Below are 14,628 nucleotides of genomic sequence, written 5' to 3' on the forward strand. Positions count from 1 at the left end.
ATACTTTTTTTTTTTTTTTTTTTTGAAATTAGAAAATTTCGTAGCCTTCATTCCCCTCGTGATTTACTCGTGGTCCAAAAAAACCAGAGAAAGAAATAATTTTTCTGTATTAATTTTGATTGTTTTCCCTTTTCGTCCCATTAATTTGTGAAAATTTTAGCTCAATATATACCTAATTGCTTGATACAATCAAAGATTTAGAAACATGAGTATGGGGGATTTTATCAATATTCAACCTTCAGAACTGAAGTTCCCAGGTAAGTAAATTGATGATTTTTTTTCTTTCATCTAATTTTTTGTTTGTTTCAATCATACAAATGAACCATGAATTGGAAAGATACTCGCTTTATATGAAATTCTTGTTAGCTTTCAGAGATTCGTTTTAATGCTCTTTGTGTTATTTGTTTACATTCTATGGAATCATTGCCCAATTTTGTTGGAATGAATACAGAAAGTTTGCTTTTTTGTTTTTTTTTCCTAATTTGATTTGTTAATTTTGAATATGAGTTTTCGTGTGTTTTGATATGTGGTCTTGTGAATAAAGTTGAATCGAGGAAGCAGAGCTCATGTTCTATGCAGTTGGTCAATAAGACCGATCAGTTTATTGCATTTAAGGTAATTCTCATTTTAATTCGGAACGACAAGACCTGTTTGATCCTTTTATCAGATATTGGGTATAAGTTAATTTGCGATTTGAATTTTGATTACTGTTTTTTATTATTAAAAGGTCAAAACAACCAATCCCAAGAAGTACTCGGTTCGCCCGAATGCTGGTATAGTTTTGCCCAATTCTGTGTGCAATGTCACAGGTAAAAACCCTTTGATCTTTCTGAAGATATTTGGTCATTACGTTTTTATCTTTTTGAATTTTGTATGTCTTGTGTTTTTCAAAATCTTTGTGCTTGTTTTCTTCTGTCCGTTAGTTACTATGCAAGCGCAAAAAGATGTGCCCCCAGATATGCAATGTCGGGATAAGTTTCTTGTGCAAAGTGCTGTTGCTCCTAATGGTTCAACGAACAAGGATGTTACTCAAGAAATGGTGGGTTGAATTGGTTATATAACTGATGGTATTTAAAGCAATAGGCCATTATTTTTATGCCTGTCAGTTTTATATCAGTTCAACAGGGAGGATGGTAAGGTTGTTAATGAGTTTAAATTGAGGGTTATTTATATCCCTGCAAACCCTCCCTCCCCAGTACCCGAAGGAGACGAAGAGGGAAATTCTCCAAGATCATCTTCTGCCGAGGAGGAGATTAGAAAGTCTGCATTGTCTGAGGCTGTAAGTGTGCTTCAAATATTTCTTTGTGTTTACATCTGCCTCAGCTATGATCAAATTGTTTATTCCAGTCACTAAATTCAGGTTGCAAGATCGTTGAAACAATCAATGGGAAATTCATCATCTTCCGAGGTGGCTCATATTTGTTATTTTCCCAAAAATATCATTACATTGTAATATATTTGAAAATATATCTGATGTTTTCTGCTCTTGACTTATGATGTTTGTGAGGGTGCTAGATGTTATATCATGGGAAATATATCTATCATAAATGTCTAAGGGCCTTTATTTTCAGACTGTTCTTGAAATATAAGCTTGTGTACAATTAATTATATAATAAGATGCACTAGAATCATCAAGTTATTGGCCATTACACTACACCTAACAGCAGAAAATATCAATGAAAATTTGATTCGTCACAATTCATGCATTTTCTGATTTGTTTTTCCTACAAAACTTTGTTTTTACCCATCTTAAAGGAAGTCTAGAAACTTAATATAAACTCACTAAAATCCATCTAAGAAATACATAAATGATTTGAGCAAGGATTTGAGCTTGTATTGAACAATGTCAGTTTTAGAGTGCATTGTTTCTGCTTGAGTGTTAGATAATTAGAAGGGGTGAATTAGGTTCTTGGCTTAGTTTAATTTTTTTGAAATGATTCTTAACACACTAATTGTAGCTTGTCAAATAATGAAGACTCTCTGCAGCATGTCGACTGTAGTGGCCCTTTAGTTGCACTCAGTGCTTGAGTCCCTCACGTGTTGGCAGTGGACGTGCCCTGTAATATAATCCAGTGCTCAGAACATGCTTTTTTTGCTCGATCCCCCTGATCGTCTTGTATGCCCAATGCTTTACAAGTTTATATTTTTATTTGTTTTTGGATGACTTGTGCGAGCCTCGATTTTTTAATTTTGATAAACTTGTTGGAAAAAAAAAGCACAAAAATATAGGTTTTCTTTTCATAAAATCCATCTCAAGGACCTATGGAATAGGTGAAAATCACATGGAAACTGTAAGTCCATAATTACCCCAGATTCGTCTAGACGTGTTGCAAATTTTTTATACTGTATACATCTTAGTTTGAATTATATCAAATTAATTCTGACTAAATGAGGTAGATTATGAAAACGTAAAAGATGAAGCTAATCAATTCAACATATTTGAAAGGTTATTTACGGGTGAAATTAGATCCTTCTACATGGTTAGTCGCTGCCCTTTTTTATTTTTATTAGCACCTTCATTCTGAATGATTGAATAGTCGAATTTTCTTCAACAGTAAAAATAATGACTTTGCTGTCGGTTTTCTTGTAACTTCTTGTGATGATGTTTGTGATTTAATTCACAATAAAATATCTCTTTCAGGCATGGGCTGCTGTCTCCAAATTGAATGAGGAGAAAGCTTCAGCTATTCAACAAAATAAGAAGCTCCAAGAGGAATTGGTAAAATGTTTCTATCTTAACAGTTTCAAAGCAATTAGTTGACGTCTCTTGATATTTTACCTAATGATTTAACCCATATTGAAAATTGTTCGCATGACAATATAAATTTCATAACTTTGCTTATTATACATGTTGTGCGCTTTAGATAAACCATGAGAATGTGCCCTTGAATTTTAACCTTCTTCAGGTTGAAAAAATGAGATTTATAGGAAATAGTTAGATGATATCATATTTTGTATTTCTTTTGAGCAACATATTTTGTTATTTTTACTTTTGTTTTATCCATTATTATTACATGTCGTGGATTCAAGCATGTGGCAACTGTATATTGCCAGGTTGGTATGCAATGCTAATCCTCATAATCTTTTCACCAAGTACACTAACTGAACATATAAGTGAGAATTTAATCCAAATATCTTCCATTTTTCGTAGTCAAGATCAAATTTTGTAGCAGGCTTGAGATCGAAAGTGAACTACTTTAGGCTTGAGAAAGTGATTCATAAGCAGTATGTGAGTTAAAGCAGTGGGCATGCTGCAGCTCTTTGAAGCTTAAATTACTGAAATTGTCAGCTCAAACAAAATTGGACTAAGGGACTCGCATAAATCTTAATTGTGCTAATTATATTGTAATTATGAATTGGATCAAGGATACGACTACAATTTACCTTTTTGATTTGATGCGTAGACAAAAAGATCATGTGTAAATAAGGAAGCGAATATAGTGTCTTTTTACATCTCTATCAAATTGTCACTCCATATTTTTCAGAACACTCCAGAAACCCGTGTTTTTCACTTCATGTTGGATGTGAATGTAGTTTTTGCAATTTAAGGTTAGATTGTGGATCTTTCTATATTGGTTTGGGGGTAAGCCTGATAGTTTTCCTTTATTTGGTTAGCTTTATAATTGTATTCTTTGATTTCTTAGAACATATAACACAGATTTTGAAACAACCTTTTTAATAATGTTCGACAAGTTTGCCTCGTTTTTTACTCTCTTGGTCTGGACCCCCGGGATTTGCTACAGTTTCTGAAATTAGTTCTTTATGTCTATATATAAGTTCCATGAATAACCAATCAACGCAAAATTTGAGCAAGTCTGTCTGTTTTAAATCTGTTAAAAATTTATTCATGCATAATCGTACATTTGCGATTCAACATTTTTGCTTTAAGTTTAGCCTTACTCTTCTTCTTTGGACAGGAATTGTTGAGAAAACAGACCAGACATGGCCAAGGTGCTCGTGTCTCAACCATTGTAGTGCTGTTCTGTCTCTTGCTTGGTATTTTGTTGGGATACTTCATCAAGAAATAAGAGCAAATGTAAGAATGCGGGGGTGTCATTCTTTGTTCAGATGCTGGTCCATTTGCGCGACGGTATGCCTATTCAACGACAATTTCAATGGTAGAGGCTTGGGATTTTGTCCGTCCTTTGAAAGAATTTCAAACAATTTTTTACGACCAAATTTTGGAATCGATACTTGAGAAATGAGATTGTAGCTTGCTTTATAGTGGTGGTGAGTTAAATTTACTTCACCTCTTCCGACTTCAGCAATAAAGAATTGAAACTTTTGATTGCAATCTATATAGTGCTGCTCTCTTTATTGTGAGATATGTGGCACACATCCATGATGAAAATCTGATTCATATAGCAGATGATGAATAAGTGATTTAAGGATGTAGCTTTAGATATGAAGGGATTTAACAAATAAAACTTGTGATCGATCTTTATATAAAATAGTTTCAATCTGTCAAACTTCTTTTTTTAACTAGCTTCTGCTGTGTGTGTGTTCGTTTTGATAGCAAATTAATCAGCAGTAAGAGATTATTTGATGACCTTGCCAAGTTTCCAGTCTCTGGCCTTCCAAGCACCATTATCAGCTGCAAATTTGAAATATATATTGCTTACTAAAGATTTCAAGAAAAATAAAAATAGCTGAATTAGACTGAAATTTGACAATGAAAAAGATCAAAGATGGAAAAAAAAAATCATATAAAACCAGAAATACAGTTATATCTAAATAAATCATGTGATATTTAAAAAATTGGTTCTAATTAACTATTGACAAATAAAAGCGTTTATTAATAAATCAACTTATGTCTTTAAGAAAGTAATATATATATATATATATATCAAAACATGCATCACTCAATACATAGTCCTGTTGACGTGCTACAATATAAACCAAATTAATGGGCCAAATCATATATTATAAGGTATTCATCACAAAAAATCTAAGATGAATTCGATCAAATCATGCCAATCACAAAAATGAACATCTTTTCGGCTTCAACACAATCCATGGGCCAAAAATCAACCACAAATTTGTAAATATCTGCTATCAACTTCGCACAAATGTGACCCCAACCCCCTTATCCTAAACCTCTACAAATACGAAGTGACACAAACCAATGAGTAGATCAATTTGCTAGCCACTTGGAAATCGGCCAATCCAAGAAAATGGCATTTTCAAATCCATCAATATATATTCTCATGATACTTAACATCATCTTCTTCTCTTGTGTTTCATCAGACCACATGCCATGCCCACCTATTCCATCGACCCCGACCAAGGCCACTAAGTGCCCCATAGACACCCTTAAGTTCGGCGTTTGTGGAGACTGGCTAGGGCTCGTGCACGAGGTTATTGGAACGAAGCCTAGCCCGGAATGTTGTGCAGTAGTCGAGGGTTTGGCAGATGTTGAAGCTGCATTGTGTTTGTGTATCGCTATTAAGGCCAATGTACTTGGACTTGTCAAGGTTAAACTACCAGTAGCATTAAGTTTGGTGGTCAACTCATGTGGCAAAATGGTTCCTCAAGGGTTCGTTTGTCCATAATTTGGCTAGCTAGAACTGGTGATTGAACCTGGTTTTTTAATTTAAAATTTTTTTTTGTGGTTTTTGATTGTATTTATTTTGTTGTTATTCCACTTGATTTTGCATAATATTGTTTGAATTAATTTCGCTCTCTTCTTTTTACTTTTAGAAATATATATATATATAATGTTTTGATATCCTGCACACCTACCGTGCACACTTATGTGAGCACCGATGAGGTGTCAATAACCCATTAGATGTACAATTTTTCTATATTTCATCACATCCAATGGGTGAGTGACACCTCATCGGTGCCCACGTAGGTATACACGGTAGGATATATATAATAAAATACAATTATAGCCCAACCAAAAAGCCTTGGTCTCATGGACTTTGGGCCAATATTTTAGTGTTCGAGTATAGAACCAAATATATTAATTTTTGAAAGGTTTTAAATTCAATATTTCTCTATAACATTTCCAAGTCTCTCAAATTTCTTTGACCCCATTTTCCCATTAAAATATCAGTAATAACCATGTTATTCATTTGAACGAATAATTGTAGCCCAACGATACATAATTAGGTCTCAAATTCCAATTATAAAAAAAAGATATCAACAAATAATAATTAGGAAGACAACAACAACAAAGTTATATAAATTTATTTATTTTCAAACAAAGTATAGGAACGATATTGAGAAGAAAATGATCGAGGTGGACAACAACACACACACATATATACCCACTATGTTTTATTCCAAGTTGATAGATAGAAAATTTGTAGAAAAATTATAGATTAAATTAGAATTAATTGGATTTCAAATATAATGAAGCGAAGAAAACACGACGTAACTTACAACATTAAATAACGAGAAAGAGAGGGTATAACATGAGAGATTGTTGTTTTAATGTCGTAGGTAGATACACATTTTAGCTACCCTTTTTTCATGGCCACCTGATAACAATAGAGATGAACCTAAAAGAATAAGAGTAGGTCTTTTGTGAGACGGTCGAGTCAACTCTACCCATGTTTACAATAAAAAAATAATACTTTTGACATGAAAAATAATTTTTTTGACGAGTGGTCTAAATAGGAAACACGTCTCACAAAATTGACTCATAAGACCGTGTTACGAGAGTTTTTGCAAAAAAAACAAAACCAAGTTCAATTATTTTGTAAAGGGTGTTGAGGTTTCTTGTACGTGTTGACGTGTATCTGGTTAAAGATTTGAAGGGGTACCTTGTGATGAGAGAAAAGAATTAACTATATTCTTCGTGACCAAGTAAAACGAATGGGGATTAAATTAAAATTAGGGAACGTAAATTATCAAGTTAACAATTTATACGTTCTCTGGTTATAATATTGCACTAATATCATTAATTATTTAAATGAAATATAAACAGTACCATATATAATCTTCGTCAAACAAGAATTGCTCCAACTAAAAGTCAAACATACGAAAGCAGTCGAATGAATTACAAGTATTTGTAGTTGTTCTAACTATTGTAAATACGTACACTAATTATCCAACTAACACACCAAATAACTAACTCTCAACTCCTTTCTGTCGTTTTTTTCGAAATATCTTCTCAGTCATATCACAAACAGTGGTGATAGAGGGACGGTTCGAATTGTAAAGAAAATCGTTTCTTTCTAATTCCCTTTAACCTCTGATCTCATTTCTCACCAAGAATGGCAGGAAAAAGTGATAAATATAATTAACCTCTTACATGCATATTCAATAAAGCTGAATCGGTTTTAATTGGTCCAAATGTTGAGATACATGCAAGAATTCACGTGTCACTCACTTCTTCTTCTTCTTCTTCTTCTTCTTCTTCTTCTTCTTCTTCTTCTTCCCCTCAATTACAATTCCAACTAGATTGCATGTGCTTGCTTTAAGTGTAAGTATTTTTCTTGAATTTTAATTGATTTTGTTTTTTTGAAACGAAAACTTTAGTGAACTTAATCCAAATAATCTCGAGATACAAAATTCAAAAACCACGGGATACCCATAAGTTTCGCACCATCTACACCACCAGGATTGGTGGTAGAGAAAGCTTGTGAGCCGCCCTGATCATCGTGCACCTGCATCCCAACGCTATATCTGTTTCTGGTCGAGTGATACATCGACATCCAATCTGAAGTAATTTTGTTTGTTAACCATTACAAATTTACACATGCATGTATAAAATATCTACCATATGGAGTTGTCGTTGGTTAATTATAAGCTAGCCTAACCTCTATTCTATTTAATTCACACTCGAATTTTCGTTATTTCTACACTGAAACATCACGACAAATTAATTCTCAATTTTTAAAATAAATAATTAATTTTAAAATAAATTTATTATCCTGGACAATTACGTAAGACCAGGCGCCAATTGCTTTGAGACAGATCTCTGGCCGTCTATCTCATCTTCTGACGAGATCCCGTACGTTGATCTTGCCTCGTCTAGTGTCGCAGCGGAAGCTGATGTGTGAAAGTACGGAATCACCCTAACATCGATAAGCGAGGCAACGTGACAGTAAGCTGCATGTGCAAGGGCAATTTCGGGAGGCAAGAAAGGACGCCGTTTCTGCCACTTCACCTCCCCAGGTTTTGTTGGTCCCTGTTCAAAACTACTCGACCAACTACGCGCGTGTATCCCTAACTTATTCTAAAATAAATATCTAAAATAATAATACAATATTTAATTTTATTTTTATTCCAACATACTCATTTACTCGCTAACGAAATAAAATGATTGGAAGCTAAAAACAGTGCCAGGTCATCAGCTAATTAAAATTGCATATATTTTAAATTGGACTCGTAATTAGACAATTTGAAATTCGTAATTATTGAATTGTAACATTATTGTATGTCTCTACTGAGGTTATTTAAACAATTTACTAATACAAAGTCATTTAATTAAACTGCATTATTGTGACATACATCATTGAACTAATGCACTGATTAAATAAATACCCATTTCTTTATTTTTTTTAATTTATAAGTAAATTAAGATTGTATGCGCTTGGATTGATGGATTTTAAATTCATGGATTTCAAATGTACTTTGGTTGTTCAAAGAGAAGTAAAACCACAAAATTCAAATCCGTGTTATGTTAATAAGGGTGGAGTTCAAGTTTACTCAATAATTATGTCATTTGAAATCAATTCAACTTTGTATTATTATTATTAATATATAAATAAGTAAAATATGAGTTTAAGATTTAATCTATTATTTCATTGTAAATAATAAAACTAATCAAAATCTATGAATCTGAAATCCATCTTAATTTTCATCTCTTAAAGTGAAAAAAATTATTAAAAATATATAAAACTTATAAGAATTTATTTATTTTTGTTAATATAAGACTATAGTATATATACATATCTTAGACAAGTAAGTTATTTTGTGTGCATATATATATATNTCACATTTTGTTACGAGTATATACATACATACATGCATGCATATGCTTGTTTGTATGTATTCTTGAGTTTCCGGCATTTGGGAATAGTGTTTGATGTGGTTTTGTTGTAAAGATTGGGATTTTCTTGAAATTTTTGGGCTCTGTGGTCTGTTGGTGGGGTAGTTCTTATGCTTTTTGTTGTAAAAGCTGGAGGAACTGAAGGAAGTGGTGGATATTAGGTGTTTAATTTGTTTCGTAAATGAGGGGGATGCCCTTGCCCTTAGATTTTAAGGGGTCAGGGGTGTTAGATTTGGAGCTGGTTGTGGAGAAAAGAGGTTTTTTTACTGATTGTGGCACCCTTTCGTTTGATTTTTTCAAGAAAAATTGTTTCTTGGATAGTGGTTTTGTTGAGCCCACGTCTGTCCTGGATTCTGCAAGGATTTCTAGCCGGCCCACGTCTTCCTCAACCCTGTCTTCTTCTTTCTGTGGCGGTGGTGGCGGTGCCGCATCTAACGACACGGCGGGGGTGGTGGCGGTTTCGGACACAAACCCATCTCCCAAGTGGCACCAAGATTCGACTACTGCCACCAGCTCCAATGTCGGGCGAGTTGATTCCGAACTCCTCCCTATTCCGACGTCTCTTGATACCGGAATCGCCTGCGGCGGCGGTGTGGGGAACGCGGAGAAATGTGCTATGGAGGATTGGGAGAGTGTGCTGTCGGAGTCCGTCGCCGTTTCTCCGACTCAAGAACAGTCCATTTTCCGGATGATCATGGCGGATGCGGAGGACCCTGGAATGGGGAATCTGAATAAGGTTCTTCAATTTAGCGGTGGTGGCAGTTCAGCTGCGGCGGAGTTTGAGTTCACTGCGGGGTTTGGGGCTGTGGATCAAAGCTTCGGTGGTGACCAATTTGACGCACAATTTATTCCCACATTTCAAAATTTCCCCAATAGTAATAGATCCAATGCCGAAAGTGTTGTTCTGGCTTCTAATGTCCCAAGTAACTATAAGTTGCCTCCTAGCTCGAAAGATCTTATGCAGCCTTCCTCAATATCCAACAATCTTGGAGCCGTAGGTCTGCATCATCAAGCTGCATTTGATTCTTGTGCAGAAATGAAGCCTCCCATTTTCAATCCCCAGCTGCTGATAAATCAGCATCAAATTCAGCAATCTCAGAACCCCTCATTTTACTTACCTCTGACTTTTGCACAACACCAAGAGCAGAATCTTTTTGTGGCTCCTCCTCAGGCGAAAAGGCTCCACACGGGTTCTATTTCTGGTGGCCTCGATCCCCGTGGCCAAATGTTGAAAGGTTCTTATGAGGATACAGGCCAACAAGAGTTGTTCATTAGTAGACAGCAGGCAATTCCTCATCAGATTCAATTACTTCCCCAATATCGGCAACATAGGCCGATGGGTTCAGGGCAGAAGCCAAAAATTGTCGGCGGGGATGAACCAGGGCATAGCCTCCAGCAACAACAGCAGGCAATAATCGACCAGCTGTACAAAGCGGCTGAGCTGGTCCAGACAGGGAATCCTGTACTCGCGCAAGAGATATTGGCGCGGCTCAATCACCAGTTCTCTCCCATTGATAAGCCTTTTCATAGGGCTGCTTTTTATTGCAAGGAGGCGTTGCAATTGCTCCTCCAAACTAACAACAATCTTGACCTGTGTCCCACCACTTCTTCCCCGTTTAGTCTTATTTTCAAGATCGGTGCTTATAAGGCCTTCTCTGAGATTTCACCCCTAGTACAATTTGCGCATTTTACTTGCAATCAAGCCCTCCTAGAAGCCTTTGACGGATTCCATAGGATTCATGTTGTAGATTTTGATACTGGGTATGGTGGACAATGGGCCTCTCTCATTCAGGAACTAGCACTAAGGAACGAGGGCACACCTTCTTTGAAAATCACTGTACTTGCGTCACCCTCAACTCATGAGCAGATAGAGCTCGGACTCACTCGGGAAAATCTCATTCATTTTGCTAGTGAAATGAATCTAGCATTTGAGTTCGAGGTTATGAGCATCGATTCTTTGAATTCTGGTTTATGGTCTCAGTGTTGGCGCACATCCGATAGTGAAGTGGTTGCCGTGAATCTTCCAGTTGGTTCCCTCGTCAATTACCAGTTACCGGTTCCTTTAGTCCTTCACTTTGTGAAACAATTGTCTCCAAGAATTGTTGTCTCTGTGGACCGAGGATGTGACCGAACGGATCTTTCATTTGCCAACCATATGATTCATGCCCTTCAATCGTATTCCAACCTTCTCGAGTCGCTGGATGCAGTTAATATGAATGCAGATACCATGCAAAATATCGAGAGGTTTTTTATCCATCCGGGGATCGAAAAAGTTGTAATGGGTCGTTTTCGTTATCCTGAAAAGACACAGCATTGGAGGACTATGTTTCTATCTTCGGGCTTTTCCCCAGTAACATTCAGCAATTTCACCGAATCACAAGCCGAATGCCTCATAAAGAAGACTCCCGTACGAGGATTCCAAGTAGAGAAGAGGCAATCGTCGCTCGTTCTTTGTTGGCAACGGAAGGAGTTGATCTCTGCTTCGGCTTGGAGATGTTGATGGGATTCTTACATCTGCTTCATGAAGAAGGTGTCTTTCAAGCCGAAACTCACTACTTTTGACCCACTGAACTTTAATGCATTTCTTGCCTGAGTTTCTGCATAACTAGTTCACTCTTTGGCTTAGGCAGATTGTTCCCAACTTTGGGAAGGAAAAAAAGAGGTACATTTTAGTACTGGATGTTCTAATATCATAACTCTATTGTTCAGTTTATTGCGTTGGTTTTTGTTGGTTTTAACTAACCATACACTGGATAGTATTTATGAAACCAGGAGTCGAAATAACAAAATAATGTAACCCTTTGAATGAAATTGTGTTTCAACTGCATATTAGCTCACGAAAATCTTGATTTTTAGCCTGTTCCCTGAATGGGTAGTTCATTGCACTTGAAATTTTTGTGGTTGATCGCAAAAGTTGGCACAAATATTTTGAATCGTTAGATCTGAATAGCAATGGGATTTCTGTGTCTCTTTCAGTAATTTCAGATTATGTATTTTAATGACTTTATTATATGAATATAGTACCTGTTTTGCGGCTTTTAATGATGTTCTGGACGGTTTTTTTAATGAATCAGTCGTGTTTGATTGAATGGCAGTTAGTTGTATTATAATGACGTAGTTAAGGGTCAATTAGTTTAATAATGTGTCTCCTAATCAAATTACATGGGGCCTCGTGATTAGTTCTGCCTCATTATTCTATTCATTACTTGGATGGCCATTTTTTTTAAATTTTCAGGTACTAAACAGTTACCCTAAACCAAACTAAATCATGGGACGCGTTTGATGATCAAAATATAACGAGTCCAAAATTAAAAGAGAAAAATAGAATTTTTGTTTATATATTTGTTATTTTGTGATTTTGGTAATTTTAATTTTTTTCATCAAGAATGTTGTGACATTACATTCGTGAGTACCACATCAACGTTTCAATTGTATAACGCCAGCATTATATCGAGAAATGATTAAAATTGCTAAAAAGTAAAAGTATTGAACTAAATTAATATTAAAATTTGGTATTAGAAATGATTAAAATCACAAAAGGATAAATATTTATAGAACAATTAAATAATTTTTCCAAAATAATATTTTCATGTTTAACGTTCTTGGGAAATCTTTATTCTATTATTAATGGTTGTGTACATTGTATTTGTCACAAAGACGGGCAATTGGGATTAAAGTAGTGGTTATTATTATTATTATTATTATTATTATTATTATGGTACTAAACAAGGAAACCAACTTGAATGATTGACTGGGTATTTTATTTTTTAAACTCTATTCACTCGTTTTTTAAGAAAATGACCTCCTCAAATTTATTTCAAATAAAATACATTTGAGGAGGTCATTTTCTTAAAAAAAGATTTGATCGAAGCCATTAATGATACTTGATGTCGACACTCATAAAATTGAAAGGGGAAATTTTACAAACTTCAAAAGTTGTCGGTAAGTATAAATTTAACGTACTCATTTTAATTTATGAAAAGTTACAGTAGTCTCCCTCAATTTAAAATTATTTTAACCATAACTTGTAATTTTGTTTTCAAAATAAAAAAATTAAAAATAAAATAAAAAAACCCTTCAAATTGGCCTCTTCTCTCGCATTAAGTTCTCTCGATTCGATTGAATTTTTTGACATTGAGGCATTGGTTTGCTAACTGATCGGACTCAAAACATACTAAATTATATGATCTCTTCCACGTTTTTTCTTGATTCAAATGTTTTTACTCACATACTGAATGATTAATTTAATTAAACATAAAACCGTTCGATTTGAACGATAAATAATCTTTTGTTAACGTGATCTTTTTTCGCATTCGAGAATCCTTTCCTTTAGACCACTTTATTCAAATTTTCCTGTTCCAATTGAACACTTTCTATTTTTGATTATTCATTATTTCATCAAAACATTCAATTTCTACATAGTATTTAGGGGTGTTCAAATTTCGGATAAAACCGAGAAAACCGAAAATCCAAACCGAAAAAACCGAACACCTAGCCGAACCGAAAACCGAATTTTGTAATTCAGATATAAATGTTAAAATCGAAGTTTATTTGATTCGGTTTTGGATTATATATGACAAAACCGAACAAACCGAAAAAACCGAAATATCATTAAATTAATAGTTTTTTTATATTTTTATTTATATTATATATTTTGATATAATATTTAGTGAACGAAGAACAATTTTGAATAATTTTTAGTTGATTTTTATTTATTTAATTAATTTAGACCTTATATTTAAATATTTTACTAAGAAAACATGTAGAAAGTTAATATATTATATTTTACAATATATTTATATTATTAATTTAAATAATTATACTAAAACCGAAATAACCGACCGAAATAACCGAACCGTTTTGGTAGAAAACCGAACAGAACCGAAGAAAAATGGTTCGGATATCGGATTATATATTTCTAAAACCGAAAACCGAATCGAACCGACCGATGAACACCCCTAATAATATTAGAGTATATGAATCATTATTTTCAAAAGTTGGTTCTAATTCACTAATATTGCTTAGTGTAAGAGCTTTCTAATCAATCAACTTATGTTTTTTTTTTCCTTTTTTTTTAAACTAGAAAGTGGGAAAAAAACATTTTACGGAAATGAAACCGTGTAATTTCCAAATGTGGCACAAATTAAGACATGCAGGTTATATTCACGTTGACCGAATGTATCTGAAGGGAGTAAAAGCAATCGAGAAATTGAAGAGAAGAGATAAATATCCCACAAAGCGAAAATAAATATAAACTTCATATATTTAGTGATTTCGTTGAATAAAAATCAAAGATGGTTTAATTTAAATTATTTAAATTCATGTTGCATTATAAATTTCCAATTTTTGACATATTATACTTGATATTTTATCGCTAGTAGTTGAAACCGATGTTGTGTTTGGATTGCTTGATTTCAAATCCATGGATTTCAAATACAATTTTGTTGTTTAAAGAAGTAAGATCATAAATTCAAATTCACTTTTACATGTTTATATAGTAATTCATGTCAATTATGATGATTTTCAAAATCATCCAATAATGGTATAATCATTAATTTGAAATTCATTCTATTTTATATTATTAATATATAAATAAATAAGGTATAGATCTAAGATCTAATATA

The 14,628-nt window shown here is 34.0% G+C and overlaps 3 protein-coding genes across 7 annotated transcripts; all 3 read left to right on the forward strand.

Moving 5' to 3' along the window:
- The first annotated feature begins 40 nt into the window (after positions 1-40).
- Positions 41-4,294, forward strand: LOC140969877 (vesicle-associated protein 1-3-like). 5 transcript variants are annotated; one of them, XM_073431396.1, is made up of 8 exons: positions 48-257; positions 545-615; positions 728-809; positions 924-1,039; positions 1,118-1,279; positions 1,361-1,408; positions 2,642-2,719; positions 3,918-4,294. In XM_073431396.1, the coding sequence occupies exons 1-8, from the start codon at positions 206-208 to the stop codon at positions 4,026-4,028; spliced, it is 720 nt and encodes a 239-aa protein (XP_073287497.1). In that variant the 5' UTR covers positions 48-205; the 3' UTR covers positions 4,029-4,294. The 5 variants fall into 5 exon arrangements, with proteins under 5 accessions (XP_073287498.1, XP_073287496.1, XP_073287495.1 ...); XM_073431397.1 differs by having other exon boundaries at positions 41-257; positions 728-1,039; positions 1,348-1,408; XM_073431394.1 differs by having other exon boundaries at positions 44-257; positions 728-1,039.
- Positions 4,295-5,113: 819 nt separating this feature from the next.
- On the forward strand, positions 5,114-5,650 carry LOC140969878 (putative lipid-binding protein At4g00165). The gene has a single exon (XM_073431399.1). The coding sequence runs from the start codon at positions 5,175-5,177 to the stop codon at positions 5,550-5,552; it is 378 nt and encodes a 125-aa protein (XP_073287500.1). The 5' UTR covers positions 5,114-5,174; the 3' UTR covers positions 5,553-5,650.
- A 3,301-nt stretch (positions 5,651-8,951) lies between these two features.
- LOC140969880 (uncharacterized) lies at positions 8,952-11,636 on the forward strand. Its single transcript, XM_073431400.1, has one exon. The coding sequence runs from the start codon at positions 9,186-9,188 to the stop codon at positions 11,502-11,504; it is 2,319 nt and encodes a 772-aa protein (XP_073287501.1). The 5' UTR covers positions 8,952-9,185; the 3' UTR covers positions 11,505-11,636.
- The last annotated feature ends 2,992 nt before the right edge of the window (positions 11,637-14,628 follow it).

The sequence above is a fragment of the Primulina huaijiensis genome, unplaced genomic scaffold (genome assembly GCF_012295235.1).
Source record: "Primulina huaijiensis isolate GDHJ02 unplaced genomic scaffold, ASM1229523v2 scaffold42933, whole genome shotgun sequence".
In the NCBI taxonomy this organism is placed as follows: domain Eukaryota; kingdom Viridiplantae; phylum Streptophyta; class Magnoliopsida; order Lamiales; family Gesneriaceae; genus Primulina; species Primulina huaijiensis.

Coding starts and splice junctions, on each gene's coding strand:
- LOC140969880 (XM_073431400.1), top strand. CDS start 9,186: ATGAGGGGGATGCCCTTGCCCTTAGATTTTAAGGGGTCAGGGGTGTTA.
- LOC140969878 (XM_073431399.1), top strand. CDS start 5,175: ATGGCATTTTCAAATCCATCAATATATATTCTCATGATACTTAACATC.
- LOC140969877 (XM_073431394.1), top strand. CDS start 206: ATGAGTATGGGGGATTTTATCAATATTCAACCTTCAGAACTGAAGTTC. Junction 616..727: donor ATCAGTTTATTGCATTTAAG/GTAATTCTCATT, acceptor TATTATTAAAAG/GTCAAAACAACCAATCCCAA. Junction 1,040..1,117: donor AGGATGTTACTCAAGAAATG/GTGGGTTGAATT, acceptor GTTTTATATCAG/TTCAACAGGGAGGATGGTAA.